At 58.4% G+C, this 24,244-nt stretch overlaps 1 protein-coding gene across 1 annotated transcript; it reads left to right on the top strand.

Annotated features, from left to right (window-relative positions):
* Positions 1-1,908: 1,908 nt before the first annotated feature.
* On the top strand, positions 1,909-13,637 carry ZXDC (ZXD family zinc finger C). Its single transcript, XM_002713143.5, has 6 exons — positions 1,909-3,032; positions 4,788-4,940; positions 5,040-5,118; positions 5,974-6,104; positions 6,875-7,045; positions 10,412-13,637. Exons 1-6 carry the CDS (start codon positions 2,081-2,083, stop codon positions 11,077-11,079), a joined length of 2,154 nt encoding a protein of 717 aa, XP_002713189.2. The 5' UTR covers positions 1,909-2,080; the 3' UTR covers positions 11,080-13,637.
* Positions 13,638-24,244: the final 10,607 nt, after the last annotated feature.

Below are 24,244 nucleotides of genomic sequence, written 5' to 3'. Positions count from 1 at the left end.
AATATCCTCAAGGCGCATCCATGTGGGAGAAGGTGTCCGAGTTTTGCTGGTGAGTTCATCTGATGACGGACGCTTACGGATGCTTGGGCTGCTTCCGCCTCTGGGCTATTGTGAAAAAAATGCTGTGATGAACATGGGTGTGCAAATAACCGGGTCTCCCCTTTCAATTCTTTGGGGGTGTCTGCCAGAAGTGGGACTGCTGGGCCAGATGATAATTCTATACCTAATTTTTTGAGGAGCCGCCAAAATGTTTTCCTTAGTGAAAAAAAGTATATTCTAACTACTATAAAGTTATTTCCAAAAACCCTCGCTGGTGCTTTAAAACAAAACCAAACCGTGCCAGAGGAAGTGAGTTGTTGAAGGTACTGTTTCTTGTGCATCGTTGTAGAACATTCCTAAGCATATGCAAGCTGTGGGCGTGTGCAGTTTTCTTACACAACCAGGATCCTCCTAAGCTAGGTATTGCATTGACCTTTTTTTTTTTTTTTTTTTTTTTTTTTTGACAGGCAGAGTGGACAGTGAGAGACAGAGAAAAAGGTCTTCCTTTTTGCCATTGGTTCACCCTCCAATGGCCGCCGCGGCCAGCATGCTGCGGCCAGCGCACCACGCTGATCCGAAGGCAGGAGCCAGGGGCTTCTCCTGGTCTCCCATGGGGTGCAGGGCCCAAGCACTTGGGCCATCCTCCACTGCACTCCCTGGCTACAGCAGAGAGCTGGCCTGGAAGAGGGGTAACCAGGACAGAATCTGGCACCCCAACCAGGACTAGAACCCGGTGTGCTGGCGCTGCAAAGCAGAGGATTAGCCTATTGAGCCATGGCGCTGGCGCATTGACTTTTAAAACACAGAGGGAAAGGTTTGCCATTTGCTGGTTCACTCCCCACCTGGCCACAACGGCCAGAGCTGTGCCAATCTGAAGCCAGGGGCCAGGAGCTTCTTCCAGGTTTCCCACATGGGTGCAGGGGCCCAAGCACTTGGACCATTTTCTACTGCTTTCCCAGGCCATAGCAGAGAGCAGGATTGGAATTGGGGCAGCGGGGACTTGAACCGATGCCCATATGGATGCCAGCACTGCAGGCAGAGTTAGCCTCCTATGCCACAGCGCTGGCCCCAGCACACTGTTTTCAAGGTTGATCCATCTTGGACCATGTGTCAGTACTTTATTCCTTCTTATGGCTGAAGCACATTGTGCTGTAGGGAGAGACCACGTTTTCGTCACTGTTGGTTATTAAAAATAACACTGCTGGAGCTGGTGTTGTAGCACAGCCGGATGTGATGCCAGAATCCCATATGGGCGCAGGTTCAAGTCCCAGCTGCTCCACTTTCGATCCAGCTCCCTGCTAACGTGCCTGGGAAAGCAGCAGCAGAAGGCCCAAGTGCTTGGAGCTCTGGCACCCACGTGGGATACCCGGATGGAATTCCAGGCTCTTGGCTCCGGCCTGGCCCATCCCTGGCCATTGTGGCCATCTGGGGAGTGACCCAACGGATGGAAAAATCTCTTTGTCTCTCCCTCTCTGTTAACTCTGCCTTTCAAACAAATAAACAAATCTTAAAAAAATAATAATGCAGCTATGGACATTTACCCCAAGATTTCATTTCTCTTGGGTATATTTGCAGCGCCTGGCCGTGTGACCCTGGGCACCAAACCCCACCTGTGCCTGGATTCTCACACCTGCGAGCGCAGACTGAATCGGCTAGCGTGTGAGTTAACCAGGGTACATCGCCTGGATGGTGTGTATTGGTGTCCCTCTTGGGTCCCACTACCAGATCCGATTCAAAGCGGGTGAGCCTCGTGTTCCACGCGGGGAACTAGACCTCAGCCCACCGAGCTTGCGCATCTGCCTGCCGCGCCCCGCCCCGCCGAAGCCCCGCCCCACGCCCCGCCCCCGTCACGTGGGCCCCGGCAGCCCTCGCGCGCCACCCCGCGGCTCTCGCGCACGCGCGGCTCCGGCCCGGGGGCGGGTTCCGCGCCGGCCCTTGGCGACCACCAGCTCAGGGGCGGCCGCACGGCGTCGCGCGCACGCTCGGGCGGGGCTGCCAGCTCTTCTCCAGCGGCTGCTGAGACGCCGCTGCCGGGCCGAAGATGGACCTCCCGGTGCTGCTCCCCGCCCCGGCCGCGCGCAGAACCCAACATGGCGGCGGCGATCCCGGCAGGCTCCGCCGAGGCCCGGGGCCTCCGCTCGGCTCGGGCCCCGCGCGCCGCCGCCTGCTGCTGCTGCGGAGCCCTGAAGATGGCGGTCCTGGGCCGCGGCACGGGGAGGCCCCCGGGCCGAGCCCGCCGCCAGCCGAGGACGGCGGCGACTCCTTCGTGGTGCTGCTGGAGGTGGCGCGCGGCACCACCGCCGCCGAGACTCCCGAGCGGCGGGAGGCCGAGCCCGCCCCCAGCTCCGCCGGAGGACCCGAGCAGGGCCTCGGCGGTGCGGCCGCCGCCCCCGGCGCCGCCCTCGCGGGCACCGTCACCATCAACAACCAGGACCTGCTGGTGCGCTTCGACAACGGGGTCTTCACGCTGGCGCCCGCGCCGCCGCCCGCGCCGGGGCCGGAGCCGCCGCCGCCGCCGCACCGTCCGCCCGCGCCGCCCGGCACGGCGACCGCGCACCCCGCCGAGAATCGCCGTGGGACCGCGGGCGCCGGCCCCGGCGCACCGGGCTACCGCTGCCCCGAGCCGCAGTGCGCGCTGGCCTTCGCCAAGAAGCACCAGCTCAAGGTGCACCTGCTGACGCACAGCGGCCTCCAGGGCCGGCGGCCCTTCAAGTGCCCGCTGGACGGCTGCGGCTGGGCCTTCACCACCTCGTACAAGCTCAAGCGGCACCTTCAGTCGCACGATAAGCTGCGGCCCTTCGGCTGCCCGGTGGGCGGCTGCGGCAAGAAGTTCACCACCGTCTACAACCTCAAGGCGCACATGAAGGGCCACGAGCAGGAAAGCCTGTTCAAGTGCGAGGTGTGCTGTGAGCGCTTCCCCACGCACGCCAAGCTCAGCTCCCACCAGCGCAGCCACTTCGAGCCCGAGCGCCCGTACAAGTGTGATTTTCCCGGTAACGGCGCGCCACGGGCTGGCGGGGGCGGGCGGGGGTCCCAGGCGGCCGCCCCAAGGTGCCAGACTCCCCTGCTTGGGGCTGGGGACCGAGGGCCGGGAACAGGTGCCTTCCGGTGTGTTTGTGCGTGCCCTGCCTGGTATGTGCTGGGTGATTGGATGTGAGACCCGGACAGGGTTGCTGTGCGCAATAGTCCCAGCTGGTCTCCCCGGCGGGGGCGGCAACGGATGCTCGCTTGGGCTGCCTCCGGTTAGTGAGAGTGAGAAGATGCAGGGACCACAGCCCAGACCTCAGACCCTCAGGGCCGTGCCCCACCGGCGTGGCGCGGCCCCGGTTTTGTGCCTTTTGTATCTTGATTTCATTTGGGCGTGCCGGTTTAGCAGAGTTTTAAAAAGTGATCCTCTGTCAAGGTTTACAGCGGCCCTGGTGTTCCGGCCTGTGGACTGTCTCCCCTCTGGGGAGAACACACTGGCTCAGAGCCTGCCTCTCTTACGGGAATCTGATGGTGGCTGGGACCTCCCGCCGGGTGTAGGGCAGGGCAGGTCAGGGACCCGGTGCCTCCAGGTGGGCCCCGTGTTTTGTGTTGGCTGACAGGTGAGCTTTGGGAGAGGTGGGAGAGGGACCGGTGTGGCGCCTTGCAGTGGCCCAGATCTGAGCTAGCTGAGGGCTTGAGCCAGGGTATGGCAGGGGAGTGGGGAGGGGCTTCCCGCAGGGGACTGCAGAGGGAGCATCAGAGGGCACGGCTACTGATCTGGGGAGCGGTCTCGGTGAGGAAGGGAGAGTCGGGTCCAGGTGTACCTTACCAGTTGGGAACTGTTGGGAGGGTGGGCTCCTGATTGAGGCCGAAGTGCGGGAACTTAGGGTGTTAACAGAGAACCGCATTTCCCGGTTGTTGTCGCTGGGAACGTCGGGTTCCTTGGTCCACGCGCTGTCTTCACAGTGTGGCGACAGCTCGTTCAGGGCTCTGAGAAGAGCCGCAGCAGAGGCACCTGTTAAACGTTGTGCCGCCTCGGACGCCCACCCTGTCTGATCTCCGGGTGCTGTGTCACGGGAGAAGTGCTGGGTGGCAGTCTGGGCACCGGGGACGAGGAGCTTGCTCGGGCTGGGGGCTCAGCTGGGGGCCGAGGGTTGAGCAGATGGAGAGAGCAGGGAGCCCCGCGGAAGTGGACAAACAGATCCTGAGAAGCCAGAGGCGGAGGAGGGGCTGCGGTTGCAGAGGATGGGGGGGGGGGGGGTCGTGCATGTGTGGGCCTTCGGAGTCTGCCCCCACCAGACAAAGTCATGCTCCTTAGTTAACATCTCTCGGGGTTTCCTTGGGTCCCACACGAGCAGCCTTGTCGCCTGAGGTTGTGGAAGGGACGCAGAAGGGCGTGGAGCTGCAGAACTAGCCGGCGGATGACGGTCACTGGGGGACTGTCTCGTGACCCGGCGTTCCGTCTCCAGGTCGTAGGTGTGCCTGTCGCCTCTTCGCAGCTGCCCTGCTGTGGCTGTCACAGAGGGAAACTTCTGAGACACCCCCCCACCCCCACCCCGGCCTCTTCGCAGCTGCCCTGCTGTGGCTGTCACAGAGGGAAACTTCTGAGACACCCCCCCCACCCCCACCCCGGCCTCTTCGCAGCTGCCCTGCTGTGGCTGTCACAGAGGGAAACTTCTGAGACGCCCCCCCACCCCCACCCCGGCGGGCACGGCGTGGCGGGGTTGTGGCTGGTTTTCAGCCGTGAGCGGGCTGTGAGCAGGGCTTGTTTTCCCACTCAGGCTGCGAGAAGACCTTCATCACGGTGAGCGCCCTGTTTTCCCATAACCGAGCCCACTTCCGGGAGCAGGAGCTCTTCTCTTGCTCCTTCCCCGGCTGCAGCAAGCAGTACGACAAAGCCTGCCGGCTGAAGATCCACCTGAGGAGCCACACAGGTAAGGCACGCGCGGGCGGGCGGGCGGGCGCTGCGCCGGCGGGCCTGGTGTGGTGTGCCGCGTCGTCTCGGTCACACGCCTGCTGTCTTCTCTCACCAGGCGAGAGGCCGTTCGTGTGCGACTCTGACAGCTGTGGCTGGACGTTCACCAGCATGTCCAAACTCCTAAGGCACAAGAGGTAGGGAGCCCCATGAAAGTCCCTAGTGTGTCAGGAGCAGCACTCTGTGGATGGAAGTCTTTGTAGGTGTTTGTAAGTTGATAGTAAAAAAAGCTCAAAGTAGATGACTTGGAAAATTGAGACGATAAGAAGGAGGTTACTCACTGTCTACAGAGTGTTTCTGCGAATGCCGTTTGGCATACTTTATGTGAAAAAACTCCAGTGTTCATCTCTCAACATAGTGGGGTCAGCGCTTCTTGTGGCCCGCATGCTTTTCCTGCTGGGAGTGACAGCCTTGGAGCCTGTGTGCAGGTCCTGCCGTACCCTTGACGTGTGAGCCCGTGTCCACGTGCTGCCGCGCACTTGACGTGTGAGCCCGTGTCCACGTGCTGCCGTGCACTTGCCATGTGAGCTTTGTCCTTCTCGGCGGTGCCAAGGCGGACGTGGTTCCTCTGCTTGTCTGAACGCGCACAGCTGGGCTCCGAGGGTGCCATGAGAAAATGTCATGTAGGAGTGGTCACAGTGTTTGCCTGTTAGCAGGGGAAGGTCCCGGTAGCCCTGCAGCCGGTGCTCTGCTCACACTTGGCCTGGCCCTGTGCGGCTGGGGAAGTGTTCCAGGGCCTCCGCGTGGAGACAGCTGCACTCGTGCATTTGGGCTCCGCCGTTCCTGGGGAGGAGTAGCACTGACCGCAGGTCTGGCCCGGCAGGCTTGGTCAGATAGGACTTGGGTTAGGGGTAGCTGAGCTGCAGCGCTCACGTGGCCGAGCTGCTCTGAGCTGTGCGCCTCACCTCCAGATGCAGAGTCTGTCGGGGAAGCAGCGAGCGCCCTCGGGGCGGAGGCGGTGAGTAACGGCCCGTGCCTTTCTGCCGCTGCAGGAAACACGACGACGACCGCAGGTTCACCTGCCCGGTGGAGGGCTGCGGCAAGTCCTTCACGCGCGCCGAGCACCTGAAGGGCCACAGCGTGACGCACCTGGGCACGAAGCCGTTCGCGTGCCCCGTGGAAGGTACGTTCTAACTCGCCGCTCTGGGTCGTGGGCCCTGCCACCCTCGCCATCTGGGGCTGTAGTCGAGTTGCCTGTTGAATGTGGTGGTTGTGAAGATGAGATAAAATAACATGACCACAGCCTTGATGCGATTGCACAACACCAAGGCCAGGCTGACTTTTTGAAGGGGTGTCAAGTTTTTAGTATTTTTTTTTAAGATTGATTTATTTATTTGAAAGAGTTACACAGAGAGAGGAGAGGCAGAGAGAGAGAAAGATCATCCATCTGCTGGTTCACTCCCCAATTGGCCACAACAGCAGTTGAACATTCAGGGAGTTGCTTGGGCTTGATCTTCCCACTAATCGCTCACAGTTAGTGCCTGGTGAGACAGGCACAGAGCTGCCCCTTGCGGAGTCATGGCCGAGACGCAGCTGACGCAGGACTTGGGTGGGTCTGCTTTCCACCATCCCTTGCTGAGCAAAGCCACTGACTTCCGACTCTCTGCTTGTGATGCTGCTCCGTAGGGAGATTGGGCACACGTGAGGGTGCATCTAGAAGTTGGTGGGAAGTGGAATGAAGATGAGGGGTTTTTTGGTGCAGGAAGTTTCTGGAAATCCATGCGTAGTTTTTGCATAGTATGCATTTTCCATAAACTTTTTGAGGATCCCTTGCCCACGTTGCTTGGCAGTGGGCAGCGTGTGCAGGTGCGGTCTCATGCTCTGGTGTGACGGGTGCGCCTGCGGCAGTGGTGCCTCGGTTCCTCCGACTGACTTCCCTGCTCTGTGTTTCAGGGTGCTGTGCCAGGTTCTCCGCACGCAGCAGTCTCTACATCCACTCCAAGAAGCACCTGCAGGATGTGGCTGCCCCGAAAAGCCGCTGCCCGGTCTCCAGCTGCAACCGCCTCTTCACCTCCAAGCACAGCCTGAAGGCGCACGTGGTCAGACAGCACAGCCGGCGCCAAGGTCTGCTCGCCTACCATCCCCCGGGGGGGGCCCTCGGGAAACTGCAGCCCGGGGCCGGCCGCGGGCACACTCTCCTGTGCACGCTCTCCTGCCACGTCTGGCCCCTCCCTCAGTCCCCATGGTCGTTGAAGTGCCTCCCTTGAGTGATGTTCCGCCTTCACCCTTGGTCTGCTCTCCACGTGTCCTGACTCTCACCTGCGCCTGCCCCGCCCCACGGGGGGGGGGGGGGCTTGTTGCTTCCGCGCTCGCTTCCTCTTCTCTACCCACCCGTCGACCTCACACTGCGGGAGACCCGGTCTTTTCTGGGTGCAGGGGCTGGTGAAGACCAGGGTCGGCTGTGTGTCTGGAGTGGACTGGGGGCAGTGGGGACTCCAGAGGGAAGAGAGCTCAAGGAGCCATGCAGTAGTCCAGGGGCACATGGAGGGGCAGTTTCTGCTCGTGGGAGTGCCCGGCCACTGGGCAGCTTGAAGGCCTGGGACTTAGAGTCCCTTTTTGTGTCCACAGTCCTGTGGCCGGGACACCGAGGGCATCTTGTAGGTGGCCGTGGTGGCCTCTCCCCTAGTGCGCTCGTGGACCCTGCGGTCTGGGCTTGCTGAGGTCGTCCGCCTGGAGAGGCTTGCTGGTGCAGTCCCAGCCTGCTGTGCCTCTGCCCGTGCACGTCCTGGGCAGGGGCAGGGCTCTGGGCCCCGTTCCCTCGTCCTCTGGGTAAGGAAGACGAGGCCGGGGGGCTCTTGGGAGGGACTCGCTAAGGCGCCCCGAGCAGAGCGTGGCGGGCCGGCGCGGAGTGTGGCAGGCGGGCGTGGAGCATGGCGGGCAGGCGCGGAGCGTGGCGGGCCGGCTCGGAGCGTGGTGGGCCGGCGCGTTGGTTGGCGGGTGCTATGCTTCCTTCCTCTGCTTGCTTCTGAGCCCATCGGAGGGGCCGCGCAGCCCCTCTGTGGCTCTTGGCCATCTGGTCGTGGCCCCAGCAGCTGCCGCTCAGCTTTGCGTTCAGAGAAGCTGCCCCCTGGCCTCATGTGAGCAGAGGGGAGTGCGTATCCCGCCTGACTCACGTGGGCGCTGGCACCGCGGCTCGCAGAGGCGCTCCGTGGCCGAGGCTCCTGCAGCTCCGAGCTGGTGCCCTGGGACGCTGTCATCAGCCGTCTCCCTGTTCCTGCCGTCCCCTCCGTGCGCTCCCACCTTTCCTAACCTGCCTCGTCCATCAGGCAGCAGAGGCTCCGAGTCGTTCCCGATGAGCTTCTCCTGAACTCCACTTGGTGGGAGACCGCACCCCCCACCAGCCCCCCGCCGCCAGGTGCTCCTGTAGCGCCCTGTGTGTCCAGGCTTGTGGGGTCTGTTGTTTTAAGATTTATTCATTTATTTGAGAGGCAGAGAGAAAGAGAGAGAGGTAGGTCCTCCACCTGCTGGTTCATTCCCCAAGTGGCCACAGTGGCCTGAACTGGCCCGATCTGAAGCCAGGAGCCAGGAGCCTCTTTGGGTCTCCTATGTGGGTGCAGGGGCCCAAGGAGTTAGGCCTTCTTCTGCTCTCCCAGGCTATAGCAGAGAGCTGGATCAAAAGTCGAGCAGCCAGGACTCGAACTGGCACCCGTGTGGGATGCCGGCAGTGCAGGTGGAGGCTTTACCCGCAGTGCCACAGCACTGGCCCCAGACTTGGGTTTATCATGGGACCTCGATCCCCATGTCATTGTCCTGCCACCTGTCAGGGTGGAGGACCAAGCATCCCAGTGCTCACCTACTGGAAGTGTTTTCATTCTGGTTGTGTCGGGGTTATTAATCACTCAGGGAGCTGAATCCTCAAGTTACGCAATGGAATTCGGGGGAAATTTTTGAGACATAGTTTTCCATATAATTCTCCAAAGGATCATTATCATTTTCTTCCAGATTGTGTCATTGGTATAAGGTAGTCATTGAAGAAGTGATGCTATGTTGATGCTTTTAAGTGTGGATTTTTTATTTATTTGAAAGGGGGGGTGACAGGGAGAGCTTCCATCCGCTGGCTCACTCCCCAGGTTTTACAGCAGCATGGGCTGGGTTAAGCTGAGGCCAGGAGCCTGGAACTCAGTCTGTCTCCCTGCCTCGCGTGGGTGACAGGGTTCACGCGCTGACTCCCAGGATTTGTGGAAGCGGGAAGCTGGATTGGACACAGACGGGGCTGCATCCCAGGCACCCTGACGTGCAACGTGGGCATCCCACACAGCAGCTTAACCCGCTGTACCGCACCCCTCACCCCTGCTGAGGCGTTTGAAGAATCTTTGAAGTAATACGGAGATAGGGCAGCTAAGGAGGATACATTCTGAATTTGCTGGGCTATTTTCATTTTGGTCTAGGGTAGCGTTCTGTCATAGGCTTGCACTGAAAATGCAGTAGGCGCGTGACCGTTGTCCACAGCTCGGGAGCGACAGTTCACGTTGCTGGCAGTGTGAGAGGAGCTGCAGGCCCGGCGTGGTCCAGGCTCCTGGCTTGGGATCGGCCAGCTCTGGCCCTTGTGGCCACCGTTGTGGTTCACTTGGGGAGTGAACCCGTGGATGGAAGACTTCTCTGCCTCTGCCTCTCTGTAACTCTGCCTTTCAAATAAATAAATAAATCTTTAAAAAAAAAATCTTAAAAACTGCCGTGGAGAGTTCCTGGGGAAGAATAACCCAAGGCCTTGCTTGGTTCCTTGCTCTGGTCATTGTGCCCCCGGTCCCCTGTTTGCCCGGGGCTTGAGGCCCTGTGGTTGATGGGGGCCGTGGGTTGTAACCCCCCAGCCTGAATGCTCATTGACGTGTTTTTGAAGTATGTTGGTGTTTGTTTTCCCCTCAGTGTATTCTGATTATTTAAATGATTTGAATAACAGATAATCAGATCGTGGGACTGCAGATGAGGAGGGCTCTGTTAGGATTATTTCTGTACAATCATGAAATGCTGCGTGAGGGCCAGGCACCGCCCTTGTTGCAGAACGTCAGGTGCTCAGACAGGGTGTCCCCCCTCGGGATGCTCCTCGCCCTGGGTGGGGAGGGGAGCGGTTGGAAGTGCAGTGGCGTGGGGGCCAGCCAGCCCTTCAGCACGGGTTGCACCTGCTGCTGCCCGGTCACTCCCCGGTGGCTTGCCTCGGTTTGCCTCCTGCTCTCACCAGCTGGTGGGGTTCTGGGAACAGGACTTAATCCGACTGCAGTTGCTCTCTCTGGAGAAACCTCTTGTCGGCTTGAGGAGCTGAGACACATGTCATGGAGCTGGCCTCCCCTCGGTGTGTGGGGGTCCCCAGAGATGGGCCGGGCGGGGGCTCAGGGAGAGGGTGCCGAGTGCTGCCCTGACGTCACGAGGAGCGTAAGCCGCGGGTCTGCGTCTGCCGAGGCCGTCAAGTAACGAGAGTGCCCCCTCCTTTTTCAGATCTCTTCCCTCAGCTGGCCGCGCCGAGCGCCCTGCCGCCTAGCAGCGAGCTTGCTAACATAGACCTCGCCGCGCTCTTCTCCGACGCCCCCGGTGCCAGCGGCTCGGCAGCTGGGTCAGACGAGGCGCTGAGCTCCGGCATCCTGACTATAGACGTCACCTCGGTGAGCTCCTCTCTGGGAGGGGCCGTCCCTGCCAGCAGCAGCTCCTTGGGGCCCATCGACCCCCTGGTCCTGGTGGCCCACAGTGAGGTACCTCCGAGCCTGGACAGTCCTCTTGTTCTGGGGACAGCAGCCACGGTCCTCCAGCAAGGCAGCTTCAGTGTGGAGGATGTGCAGACTGTGAGCTCGGGAGCCCTGGGCTGCCTGGTGGCCCTGCCGGTCAAGAGCTTGAGTCAAGACCCCCCGGCCCTGACCGCCAGCAGTACCTTGGCCACGCACGTCGCCACACCCACCTCTGCAAGTACCTCCCACGAAAATGCCAGCGCCCCAGAACTTGTGGCTCCGATCAAGGTGGAGCAGGACTCGGCTGCTGGCCCCGCCGGCCTGGGGCCGCCGGAGGGCAGCCTCGGGCCCCCACGGTCTGTGCTCTCCAGCTCAGTGGGGCCGCACAGCGCCCCGAAGGACGCCGAGCTCAGTGCGGGCACTGGCGGCCTCTGTTTGGTGTGAAGCCCTCTCCTGCCGCACCACCGGGCTCGGCTCGCCCTCCCTCAGGTTGGAGGATGCTGTGGCTGAATCCTTTCTATGCAGCAGCTCGTACTGGTTCGCAGAAGGACGGAGCCTGGGCGCCCAGCCTGGGAGTCTGAATCTGACCTTGAGCCTGGAGCCGACGAGTTCTTAAGACCTTGAGCAAATCGCTGAACCTGTCTGAGCCTTAAATTCTTATTTGTTTAAAAAAACCAGGCGATTTGGCCAGATGGTTTCTAAGGTCCTTTGAGTGCTGTGTTCGCTCATGTGTTTCTTTTCTCGAGGAAATGGGGGTGTTTCATCTTGTTGAAATGTTTTGTGTCTATACGTTCCACTTACTGACAGGTGTCAGGAGAGGAGGCGTTGTTACTAAACTACCTTGAAAGGTTTAATGGAAACTTTAAAACCATGGCGGAATATTTTTTTACAATCAGAAAGAACGAGAAACAAGGAGCGGTTTGTGAACCTTCGTCCTTGGGGGAGTCTCACCGTCTCCACCTTTGAGGCTGGGCACTCCCAGAGACTTTATATTTATACCAATGATACATTTACTATAATTTAAGTTAAAGTTATTTAATTAAAGCTTCTTGGGAGAGAGTGTGACTTTGCTAGTCTCAGATGGACGGATCGCATAGTTGTTTTGCGCAGTGGCACAGGTTAAATTTGTTGGCAACGCTGCTGTTACTGCCAGCGCTGCGTCTTAATGTACCCTGGCTTGAGACGTCGGCCCTCTGGGATTAGCGTCGGTTAGCAGGTCTGGTGCACCTGACTTCATTTCTTTCATCCGAGCGCAGGGCAGTGTGCGCGTTTCTGTCTCTGGTGCGCAGGGCAGTGTGCGCGTTTCTGTCTCTGGTGCCAGAGCCACACTTGGCTGGCGTCGCTCAGGTTGCCATAGCAGTCGCTGGCGGGACGTGAGGCGGGAAGCTGGTCCCCAGACTGGGACGCGGTGTGTCGGGCACGGCAGCGCCCTGGTGGCCTGCTGCCCCTGCAGAGCCCCAGCTGTGCCTGGAGGCGACCCGCGTCCTAGCTGCTTGCTCGTTTTCTTGCTAGCGCGTGGCTTTGGGCTCCCTCGCTTCTCTGAGTACAAATGGAGTGTGCGGAGCGGGTTACAGGTATGCCGGGAGCTGCTGAGGGCTGTTTTTGTTTTCCCGCTTTGTAGTGATAAGAATGACGTTGTTTGTCTTCCAGAGCGTGTGTGAAAGCACAGCAGTTTAGGGCCTCGTGGAGTGTTGTTTGGCTGAGGCAGTAACGTGGGTGGTGTTCTGGCGTAGGCGCCCCTGAGCGTGGCACCTGCTGGCAGAGGCGCCCCTGCGGCGGGCGTGGGAGGCAGGGTCTGCCCGGGCGCCCCTCAGCCACGCCATCCAGCGGCACCTGGGCCAGGCTGAGGGTCCTCTCAGGAAGCGGAGAAGCCCGCCCTGCTTCTCGTAGTAGCTTCTGTGCAGAGCCTTCTTAAGCCTTCCAGACTCCAGAGGACCCATCTGTGCTCCTCGGCTACCAGGGCCGTGCGCATGGCTCCGCCCCCGGCTGGCCAGCTGTGGCCGCAGCTGAGCAGCCCTTGGTTCCCTGTGTGCCTTAGCCGGAGGCTCTGCAGTGGTTGTTGGCGCTCCCGTGCCACAGCAGACCAGGGCGTGTCTGTGGTCCCCTTCCGGCCTGCTGTGGCCGTGCACGCCCCGTGACTGACACAGGCTTTTCTGGTCTCAGGACTGTGGGGGCTCAGCGAGAACTGATTGCCGAGCCACTCCACTAGCCAAGGAAAAGCAGGAAGGAGCGGGGAGCGGCCAGGCGAGGCGTGTGTGCTGCGGGGCGCGCACAGGAGGGCCGAGGTTCCTGGCGCGGTCAGGAATAGGAACCACAGGCGGGGAGGTGTCCTGGCCGTTGGTTTGACTCACACGTTTCAACTCTGTAGATTTATGTGTACTTCAGGGAAAAAAATTTAGTTGGAATTCTCAGCATCGTGTGATGTGAACATGTTGTATTTATTCCCCCCAAGAAAAAGAAAAAACTCTGAAATTGTGGGGTTCAGACACAGGTGTCCGTCACCTGGAAGGCTGCTAAGGGGAAAAAGCAAAGCAGGCCACGGGTCAGAGAGCAGAGCGGGGCCCGGATGCTGAGTGGCCGTGGCTCGGGCCTGCCCCGGTCTCCCCGGGAGACATGTCCCTGTGTGTCATGGGGCATTGTGGCCCCCAGGCCAGAGTTCGGTTGGGGTTTTATTTGAAAATGTTAACACCTTACTTGAATTTTTAAAAACACCTGTGGACCCAACAAGATGGGGTGGCCTGTGGCCCGAGACGTCCCTCCCTCCTGAGGATGAGACGAGGGGACACAGTGCTACAGCAACTGGTGAACCTTTGGTCCCAGCAGTGGTGAATTCTCACAGTGTTTTACTTCTGCGTGTTTCATTTGTCTTACAGTTACTTTAAATTTATTTTTAAACTGTCAAGGGGGATGTGGCGTCCGTGTATGATTTTCTGTCTTCTCTGTTCTTAATAGTCCTACGGCTTCCTACTTACAATAAATCATAACCTCCTCCTTTGTGCTAACGGGGTTCCTCACGCACGTTTCTTCCTGGAGCGGCTGTTGATTGTGGCAGCCTTGACTGTGACGTGGGAAGGGCTCCCCCCACGGCTCTCAAACCACGGTAGAACCTGTGGAGACGCCGGAGGAGAGTGTGGTGGTGGGAGTGTGCGGAACTGCCCACGCGCCAGACACGTCGTGAATGCCTTTACTGAACCTGTAGGTAATCTTGAACTTGAAGGCAAAGAGTACTACAAACATTCGGGTCTATGACGTATGTTACCTTCATTGCAATGCGTTGGAGTAATACATGCTTTTTTTTTTTAATTGCTTTTATTAATGTTTCAGCAGTGTCCTTAAAAAATAAGGACCCTTTCAAAACATGATAGCCACATACAACTCTTACTTCTTTTAAAATTAACAGCATTTTCTTTTTTTTTTTAAAGATTTATTTATTTATTTGAAAGGCAGTTACAGAGAGGCAGAGGCAAAGAGAGAGAGAGAAAGAGAGAGGTCTTCCATCTGTTGGTTCACTCCTCAAACGGTTGCAATGACCAGAGCTGGGCTGATCCAAAGCCAGGACCTAGGAGCTTCCTCTAGGTCTCCCACGTGGTACAGTGGCCCAAGCACTTGGGCCATCTTCCACTGCTTTCCCAGGCCGTAGCAGAGAGCTGGACTGGAAGCGTAGCAGCTGGGACTCGAACTGGCACCCATATGGAATGCAGGCACTACAGGCAGCCGCTTTACCCACTATGCCGTAGCGTCGGCCCCAAAATTAACAGCATTTTCCTAACACAAGTATCTAGCAAGTTTTCAGTTGTCTCCAATATGAATATTTATAACTGTTGGAATCAGAATTCAAGTAAGATTCATACCTGCTACACTGCTGTCTCTTAGAGTCGGCGCTTTCTCCTGTTTCTGTGGCAGACATTGAGTGTGGTGCTGTGTGGAGCTTGCTGATTGCATCACCGGCGTAGAGTTCCTCCTACCGTGTGTGTGTGTGTGTGTGTGTGTGTGTGTTTCCTACAAGTTAGCCAGCAGTGGCATCTAGCGGTGTGATGCAGTTGTCCTGGGGCAGGCACAAGGCTAGCGAGACTCCTGCACAGGGGCTGTAGGCCCCTCCAGGAGGCCCTGGTACAGGGGCCCTGTTCCTGTGTTGGTCACAGCCAGCGGGGTCAGGGACTCGGTGCATGGTCTCCCTGGAGATTACTGAAAGATAATACTCTTGTTCCCTTTTCTCTGTTAGCTAGAACACTTCTGTCAGGGGTGACTTCTCACTCCCTTATCCTGGGGTACGGTTCATGCAGCAAGGTAGGTGGTGAGCTTGGACATGGCTGTGTTACTCAGGGCCTCCAGTGGTGGTAGTACTCATTGATTTCAACATTTGTAGACGTTGAAGGGAAACAGAACTCGCACCAGCCGGCCTCCAGCCTCCACGTGGGGCATTGTGCTCATTAGGGCGAGGACGCGCCTCGCATCACCCCTGGCCTAGGCCTGGAGTCAGCCGCCTCTGCAGGGAGCCCACGCTGGTAGGCAGCAGCCAAGATGTGGACGCTTGGTGTGCTCACTGCTTCCCCGGGACGCTCACCGGTGCTGGGAAGTACGTTTATGTCTGTTAACCCCACAAGCTGTGTTTTGAATTCAGAGTATTTTAGATTTTAGAGAAGCACTAACACTTGCAGTTACTGCACTGGTACTTTTCGGAAAATCCACATACGTGGAATCAGATAAGAACGTAAATGGTGTCGCATCTGTTCAGGTAAGGTTTTGCTGCTGAATTATTTTTTGATACCAAAATAATTTTTAAAGGAGGAATTTGGGTTTTGGAGTTTTCTGGGTGTCAGAAATGTGGCTCGGGGGTACGGACCAGTGAGTCTGAGAAGCCGGAAGTTGGAGTGTACCAGGACCGTGGTGGGGTTGGGTCATTTGAATGCAGTCAAGATTGCGTTGTAAATAAGGTTAAGAGTGGAGTGCACGTGTCGGCTCTCGGGAGGTGTGCAGTCTGACACGATAGGATTGAAATCCAAGACTGTTCATTGTGCTGCTATTCAGTGTAGAAAATAAAATGCCAGTTTATCTTCAGTATTTATCTTCAGTCAAGCGTGGATGGAAAATACTTGGGAGAAAAAGTGTGCGTGCTGAACAGTTTTGGATTTTTTTGGTCTTGACATTTCCTGAATAACGACATGACTATTCCTGTAGCGTTGATGTGGTGTTCGGGATTGCACGTGTGGTGGTGAATTAAAGTGCGTGGCGGCACGTGCGTAGAGAGAGGCAGAGGCTGCCCTGCTCGGATCGGGGACTTGTGCGCTGCAGAGTGCGGTGCCCACAGGGGTCCTGGAGCCCGACCGTGGTGGGGACCAAGAGTAGCTGGACAGTGCTTGCCCGAGGAGACAGCGCTCGGCAAGACGCGTCGTGAGAAGGCGGAAGGTCTCCGTGTCACAGGAAGGGTGACAGTGAGCCTGGCTCCCCCGAGAAGGCGCTGTCAGAATCCCAACCTTGTGTTGTGTGGCGAACAGGATGAATAAAAACCTAGCGGTCTTGAAGGTGATTAATTTAACTAATACTTTTTGCAGCTTTAGCAGAAAAATAAGAACATGAAGCATTTTTATATATTTTTTAAAGATTTATTTATTTGAAAGGCAGAGTTACAGAGAGAGAAAATCTTCCACCTACTATTTGACTCCCCAAATGGCTGCAACAGTCAGAACTGGGCTGTTCCGAAGCCAGGAGCTTCTTTTGGGTCTCCCACAGGGGTGCAGGGGCCCAAGCACTTGGACCACCTTCCACTGCTTTCCCAGGCTATAAGTAGAGAGTGGGATTGGAAGTGGAGCAGCTGGGACATGAACCAGTGCCAGTATGGGATGCCAGTGCTGCAGGCAGAGCCCTAGCCCACTGTGCCACAACGCCGGCCCCGTGAAGGATGTTTATAATGGAATTAATGGGTTGGTTTGGTGGATTCCATTCTATGCAGTATGTTTGTAGAAGTTAGATGGAACAAATTAGGGCATCAGGAAAATTAGCAAGAACTGCTTTCTGGCCATAATGTGGTAAGATAGTAAATATGACTCAGAGATGGACAGCCGTGGGCGGGCAGTGTGGACTCTTGGGCCAGCCCCTTCTCTGTTCCTGCTTTCTCCTTTGTCAGACAGTGAGGATGGCGCGCACGCTGCAGCTCCGTGCACGTGTTCCGCAGGTGCCTTCCTGTTCAACAAGGAAAAGGAACTCTGCAGTTGGCTTCCATTTCAGGTGAAAATAAGGAAGCCAGGCCAGGAGAGTCAGTCCAGACTTCCACACTGAGCGTGACAGCCTGTCCACATTTAAAGAGCAACACCTGCACCCCCAGGTGGATGCAGCCCCCGGAGTGAGTGTCAGCTTGCACGTGTCAGGGGCACGAAGGCGCGTAAGGAAGTTCCACAGCTTGGGTAGGAAATACAGAAATAGGCAGCTGTTACGGAATCCATGCAGTAACCAGCCGGCATACTTGTATCAAACCGCATCACTTCCCAGGAAAGCACGGCATCGTTAGTCCATAGTAAGACTAGGAACAGTTCACCGGCCTTGGAAGAAGTTCTTACCTCAGAGGTCCACCCTCCTGTGATGTGATGAGCACTGCTCCCAGCGGGGCGGTGGCCACACCCCTTAAAGGGAGCCCAGGTTGGTGACTTGTGAAAAACCCTGCATACGGTGATGTGTTCCAGTGTTCTGACGGGATAGGGTGTGGTCACGTGGCTTGAGAATGATCTCGTGGTGTCTCCGGAAGGAGCTTCATCCTCAACCAATCCTGTGTTTGATTTTAAAAGTGAGCCCTTGTTCAGGGAGATAGGAATGTAGGGAGATTCTGTAGCACAAGCCAAGAGGCAGTGTCACACTTAGTGGGGAACGAGCGAAGGCGCTGCACGCCTGCCCCCGGCGAGGATGCAGGAATGACGGTGTTACCGTGGTTACCCCAAGTGTTTCATGTTGTTCTGCAGATGCTCGACACTGCAGGAAATCACGAAAGGAAATGAGACCGTAGAGGGATCTGTTGATCGGAAAACCCGGAAGAATCAGCCGGGAGATCAGTAAAGGAAGAAGTAGCTGGGCTCGACACAGGCGGGTCCCACCTGGAGTTTGCTGCACGTGGCAGTGGCAGTGGTCAGGAGGTGCCCTGGGGGAGACTGCTCCATGAGCGGGCAGGAAGATGAGAGGGGACAGAAGGCTGGCTGTGCCCAGTGACGTGCAGTGAACAGCACAGACTGGAGTCTGGTGGTGAGGGGGCAGAAGCAAGAGAGGCAGAGAACGAATGTTTCCAGGGAGGGAGCTGGGGCAGGTTGGGCTGAACTACGGGACTCAGAAGGTCTCGGAGGAGGGTGACAGCTCTGTGCCTGCCAGGGGAAGCCAGGAGGCCGCTGCTGCTGGGGCGCATGAGCCGAGGGAGGGGCGTGGGAGGGGCCGGGACCGGCCGCAGGGTCCTCGTCAGCCCCGGCTTTCCCTCCATCGGGTGGGAAGACGGTAGACGTCGCCCTGGGGAAAGTGGTGGGCGGCCCGGAGGCCCGTCCCAGCTGCTGTTGAGAAGCGGGGTGAGCAGGTAGGAGGTGTTGTGGTCAGCCAGCAGGAGAGGCTGGGGTCGGCGGGGAGAGCACCCGAGGGCCAGCGGAGCCGTCGGTGCAGGCCTGCTCGCTCTGCCCCCGTGTGGCAGTGCAGGGCGGCTGGGTAAGAACCTGCGGGCGTGGGTGGTGCAGCCCCTCTCACTGCTGGTGAAGCCGGCAGGTGTGGTGTGGTACAGCCAGGAAGCAAACCGAGGACATGTTCTTGTTTGTGGAAAAGGTGGCTCTTGAAGTCACTGACAAACGCTGTCCTCTTGGGGAAATAGCGTGGGGAGACTGCATGCGGAGTGAGCAGCATGGAGGGTTGCTTGCAGTGTGGAGGCCCCTGGGACGCTGTGTTCTGGGCTGTGTGCCTTTTGTGGGTCACCTCCGATGTGCGCCTCACCGGCACCGTCCACCTTGGAGTGGCTGGGCGTGCCCTTCCCCCCGTCCCAGGCCCTGTGTGGAGTCCTTGCAAGTATGACGTCGGGGGCGTGGCTGTGAAGACTTGGCCGGCCACCCTGGGACATCCCCATGACCAGAGACAGCATCAGGCCGCAGCGTGGAAGGCGATAAGAGAGGTGCATGCCTGCACAGGAAGTCGGGCAAGGGCGTGCGCACGCGCTCTCGAGGACAGCGGCAGGCGGAAGCCCCATGCCAGCCCCGCTGCTGGCCAGAGGCCTGTGGGCACAGCTGGATGGTCTTCCAGGACCATTGGCCATGGATTCAAGGACCAAGAAATCCGTGTGTGATGTTCAGCCTTGCAGTTACGGGGTTTTCCCTGGGGATCTGTGGCCAGCTGCCGTGTGCAGAGCCATTCATGAAGTAGCTGAGTCGCAGACGTGCACAGTAGAGCCACACGCTTGGGCCATGTGTTCCCTAAGTCCCTGCTGGTGAGAAAAGCTGGGTCAATCTTTAAAGGAAAAAAACATGAAGGGCGGGGGATGTGTTGTGATGCAGCAGGTCAAGCCTCTGCCCGTGAAGCCGGCATCCCATGTGGGTGCCAGTTCAAGTCCCTTCTGATCCAATTCCCTGCTAATGTGCCTGGGAAAGCAGTGGAAGATGGCCCAAGTGCTTGGGCCCCTGCACCCAGGTGGGAGACCCGGAAGAAGCTCCTGGCTCCTGGCTTTGGTCTGGGCCAGCCCTGGCTGTTGCTGCCATCTGGGGAGTGAACCAGCAAGTGGAAGACCTCTCTCTTCCTCTCCTTCTCTGTAATGCTGTCTTTCCAACAAATACTCTTTTTTTAAAAAATAAAGCTGGGGTGTGCTGGACACCGGTGTGTATGTTTGCATAGAGACGTGGTAGGGCAGCTGTGTGCTTGCAGAGTGGTTTCTTTGTATGAAGGCTCAGTTTTTTGTTGAGTTGTTTCTGCTTTTGTGTGGGAAATACGTTGCTTGTGTCATTACAAAGCTAGCGTTAAAACCGCCATTGGGATGCGGAGCCGCAGGGCAGCTGTTCCTCTGGCCGTGGCCTTGGGCTTGTCCCAGGCCCCTGGGTGCCCTTGCCCATCCCTCCCCAGAGGAGGGCAGTGGTGATGCACAGCAGTGGGGAAGAGGAGCAGACACGCCAGTTTGTAGCCCAGGCTAGCCTTGGCTTGTGGGAGTGGCAGGAAGGGGGCCAGGCGTGGGCACAGGGGCTGGAACTAAACCTTGTATTCAATGACCTAACTTTGCTAATTTTTTTTTTTTTCTGCTTTAAAACAAAAGCCTTTGCCCATCTGCGTGACCAGTTTCCCTCCGTTTGTCTCTGGCTCCCATGATGAGTGCAGGAGGTTCACCCTACAGAGAAGGGCAGGCAGGAGGTGAGCGGGGTGGGGTGGGGGCTGTCACAAGCTGCGGAGGTTACCCTGTGGTCACTTCCCTTCCCAGAAGAGAATTCCCGTAGCAGTCACGTGGTTCCTCTGTGGTCTGTAGGCCTGTGGCCCCCAAAGTGCCCCACACGGGCTTAGCTTGCGTTGGGGTGTCTTTCGCAGCACGGGGGCCCCTTCCTCCCACGTGGAGCGGGGGCTGTGTGGACCCCGGGTCTGGTCTTTAGACAGCAGGGTCTTTTCCGCGGCTGCCCCCCTGTTCCCGCTGCACTGCTGTCATGGCCATGTCCAGGGTAAGCTCGGCGCAGTGCCTGCGAGCAGCTGCGGGGCCCTCCCCGCGGGCCGCTCTGTGAAGGTGTCTCTGACACCTGTGGGCAGACACCTGTTCTCCCTGCCGCTCTGGTTTGTATTCTGTCCTCTTCCCATCCCCCTGCCTCATTAGCATGGAAGTCTGTGACCCTCGCAGCCCTAACCCTGACCCTCAGTGGCAGTTCCCCACCTTTTGGAAGGGGGGGACTTGTACTTAGAAGTGGAGCTGTCTTGGCCACACGCAGCAGCTGGAGAGAGAGTCCGAGAGCCAGCCCAGAGTGGCGGGGAGTGGGGGGTGAGCCTGGCTCCTCCACCTGCAGTGCCCCCCACAGCTCGTCCGACCTCACGGGACAGCAGTGGGACCTGGCTTTAGAGGGTGCCTGTGAGGCTCACGGGCAGGAATTCTGGGCAGACCCTTGGCCTGTGCTCACTCAGAGAATGCATGATGGGTTTAAACGAAAACCTGTCTCCTTTTGGACATTGATTTAACTGGCCGGGCTCTGTGAGAATGTGGTTTCAGAGGACAGGAGCCCCGCCCTACGTGTACACTTCTATGTGAGGCCTTGGGAGTGACCCTGCCCCCCACCTGCCGGAGCCCCAAGTCCCTTTGCTCTGTCCACGCTGCTGTGGGTATCCTGAGCCATGGCCACACATGCTGCCCCAGATGTTCCCAGCCGCGTGTGGGGACACGGAGACTCAACTCACCTTGGCCGGCGCTGCGGCTCACTAGGCTAATCCTCCGCCTGCAGCACCGGCACCCCGGGTTCTAGTCCCGGTCCGGGCGCTGGATTCTGTCCCGGTGGCCCTCTTCCAGTCCAGCTCTCTGCTGTGGCCCGGGAGTGCAGTGGAGGATGGCCCAAGTGCTTGGGCCCTGCACCCGCATGGGAGACCAGGAGAAGCCCCTGGCTCCTGCCTTGATTGGCATGGCGCACCGGCCGTAGCGGCCATTTGGGGGGTGAACCAATGAAAAGAGACTCGACTCACTCGACCATGGCATCCAGCTGGTGGGTGTGGCTGCAGGGCTCCAGTGCTGCTTGTTTCCCAGTGCTGCGAGGGGCTTTGGCTGCTGGGAGCGTTGTCAGAGATGAGGCGAAAGTGGGGTGGGGAGCCAGGTCTCGGGCTCGCTCCGCTTTGCTGGGAGCGGGATGACAGCTGACCCCTCTGGTCCCCGTTCTCGCTGGGTGCCCCGTGCTGCAGCTCTGGCTCCTGTGCACCCTCCGTGTGCTGTGCAGCGCGTGCTGGACTTGGACACATGGCCTCTCCAGCCTCCAGGGCCCTGGGTGTGGTGGCAGCTGGCTGCAGTGCGGTCTCGGGGTGTTTGCTGCTTTTGTTTGTTTTAAAGATTTATTTATTTGAAAATCAGAGTTATCCAGAGAGAGAAAGAGAGAGAGAGGTCTTCCATCCACTGGTTCACTACTGAATTGTCCGTGACCCCTGGAGCTGCGCTGATCTGAAGCCAGGACCAGGGACTTCCTCCAGGTCTTCCCACACGGGTGCAAGGGCCCAAGGACTTGGGCCATCTTCCAGTGCTTTCCTAGGCCACAGCAGAGAGCTGGATTGGAAGTGGAGCAGCCGGGACTCGAACCGGCATCCATATGGGATGCCAGCACGGCAAGCGGCGGCTTTACCCGCTACGCCACACCGCTGCCCCGTGTTTGCTGCTTAGTGCGCCGTCACTGCTGGGCCTGCTGTGAGTGCCTGCAGTGCTCCTAACGGGCTCCCCGGAAAGTCAGCTGCTTATAGGCAGCGGCCCCTCGGGGTCCCCTGTGCTGCTTGGTCAGCTTGTCATTGTCGCGTTTTGATTGTAGAGCCCCACGCCCGGGGTTGCCATCCTAACCCTATGCCTCCCGTGTCGTGAAGACGCGAGCTGCTTGCTATGAGCAGTAAAGCACGCAGGCACTCGCGACCCAATGTGTTTCAGGCGGCAGCTGTGAGGTCCACGCTCAGAGCTAGCAGGCGCACCCCTCAGACTCAAACAGGAGCAGGGGGCGGAGTCTCAGGAAGGCTCACGGTGTGCCCGGCCTGGCTCTGCCCCTTTGGGTCTCGCCGCAGCCTAGGAGGTGTCCTGGTCCTGATGTCACCAGCTCTGCAGGAGGAGCCCGAGGCAGGGAGAAATGAACTGGCCAGGGCTGCATAGCGGGAGAGGGGCGGGAGCAGGGGCCGAGCCCAAGACAGACTGGCCCCAGAGCCCTCACTGAGCCTGGCGGCCTTAGGGTACAGCAGGAAAGGTGGACGTGGAAGCCCGAGTGAGACATTGGCGCGTCCACCCTGGTGGCACAGGGTCAGGAGCCTGCCAGCACGCCCCGCCCCGAGGTGAGCCCAGGGTGTCTGCAGGTGCCCTGCCCAGCCCAGCCCAGCCCTGAGGTGAGGCCAGGATCTCTACGGGTGCCCATCCAGGCTGCCAGTGGCAGTTCATCAGCTGTTGCTGATTTTAAAAATCGACAAAACAGAAGCCGCTATGGCCCCGAGACATTGCTCGGATGCAGAAAGCCGGGCTCGTGGCTGTTTTCCGTGGTGGTGCTTGGTGCATCCCTGAAGCCTGCGGGGAAGGGCAGCGAGTTCCACACTTGCTTGGACGGCTGTGGGAAAAGTAAACTCAGGTAGAGAGGAGGCGGCGGCTTCTTGATCGATACTGTGAGGACCAGGCTTAGAAAGCCACAGGAATCCACTCCAATGAATAAAAGGAGGAGGACTGCATGGGTGAGTGGTGCCGCTTGGGCCGCCCGCATCGCGCACTGGATTGGTGTGCCTGGGATCGAGTGCTGACCCCCTCTGATAGCAGCTTCCTGCTCACGTGTGCTCTGGGAGGCAGTGGTGATGGCTCAGGTGCTGGGGTCCCTGCCACCCTTGTGGGAGACCTGGAGGGAGCTCCGGGTTCCTATCTGTGGCCTGTCCCAGCTCCAGCTCTTTGGAAATTTGAGGTGTAAAGCCGGCGCCGCAGCTCACTAGGCTAATCCTCCGCCTTGCGGCGCCGGCACACCGGGTTCTAGTCCCAGTTAGGGCACCAAATTCTGTCCCGGTTGCCCCTCTTCCAGGCCAGCTCTCTGCTGTGGCCAGGGAGTGCAGTGGAGGATGGCACAAGTCCTTGGGCCCTGCACCCCATGGGAGACCAGGAGAAGCACCTGGCTCCTGCCATCGGATCAGCGCAGTGCGCAGGCTGCAGCGCGCCGGCCACGGCGGCCATTGGAGGGTGAACCAACGGCAAAAGGAAGACCTTTCTCTCTCTCTCTCTCTCTCTCTCTCTCACTGTCCACTCTGCCTGTCAAAAAAAATAAATAAATAAAAAAATAAAAAACAAAAAGGAAATTTGAGGTGTAAGCCAGTGTATGGAAGGTCTCCCTGAGTGTCTGTCCCTGTGTGTCTGTCTTTCAAGTATATAACAATAAATTTTTTAGGGGCTGGCGCTGTGGTGTAGTGGGTAAAGCCACCTTGCAGTGTTGGCATCCCATACAGGTGCTGGCTCTCTCCACCATGGCCTGGGAAAGCAGTAGAGGATAGCCCAAGTGTTTGGGCCCCTGCACCCATGTGGGAGACCTAGAGGAGTCTCCTGGCTCCTGGCTTCGGATTGGCTCAGCTCTGGCCATTGAGGCCACTTGGGGAGTGAACCAGTGGATGGAAAACCTCTCTGTGTTTCTCTGCTTCTCTGTAACTCTGCATTTCAAATAGATGGATAAATCTTGAAAAAATTAATTTTTTAAAGTTGGTAGAAAATGGAATTAAAAATAAATTTGTTTTTAAAAAGTACCCATAAGGGGGCCGGCACTGTGGCACAGTGGGTTAAAGCCCTGGCCTGAAGCACCAGCATCCCATATGGGTGCCGGTTCGAGTCCCGGCTGCTCCTCTTCCAATCCAGCTCTCTGCTATGGCCTGGGAAAGCAGTAGAAGATGGCCCCAGTCCTTGGACCCTTGCACCCATGTGGGAGACCCAGAAGAAGCTCCTAGTTTCGGA

Source organism: Oryctolagus cuniculus, chromosome 10 (assembly GCF_964237555.1).
Source record: "Oryctolagus cuniculus chromosome 10, mOryCun1.1, whole genome shotgun sequence".
Taxonomy (NCBI): Eukaryota; Metazoa; Chordata; class Mammalia; order Lagomorpha; family Leporidae; genus Oryctolagus; species Oryctolagus cuniculus.
Note: the sequence above shows the minus strand (reverse complement) of the source record. Positions and strands in the feature narration are given on the sequence as shown.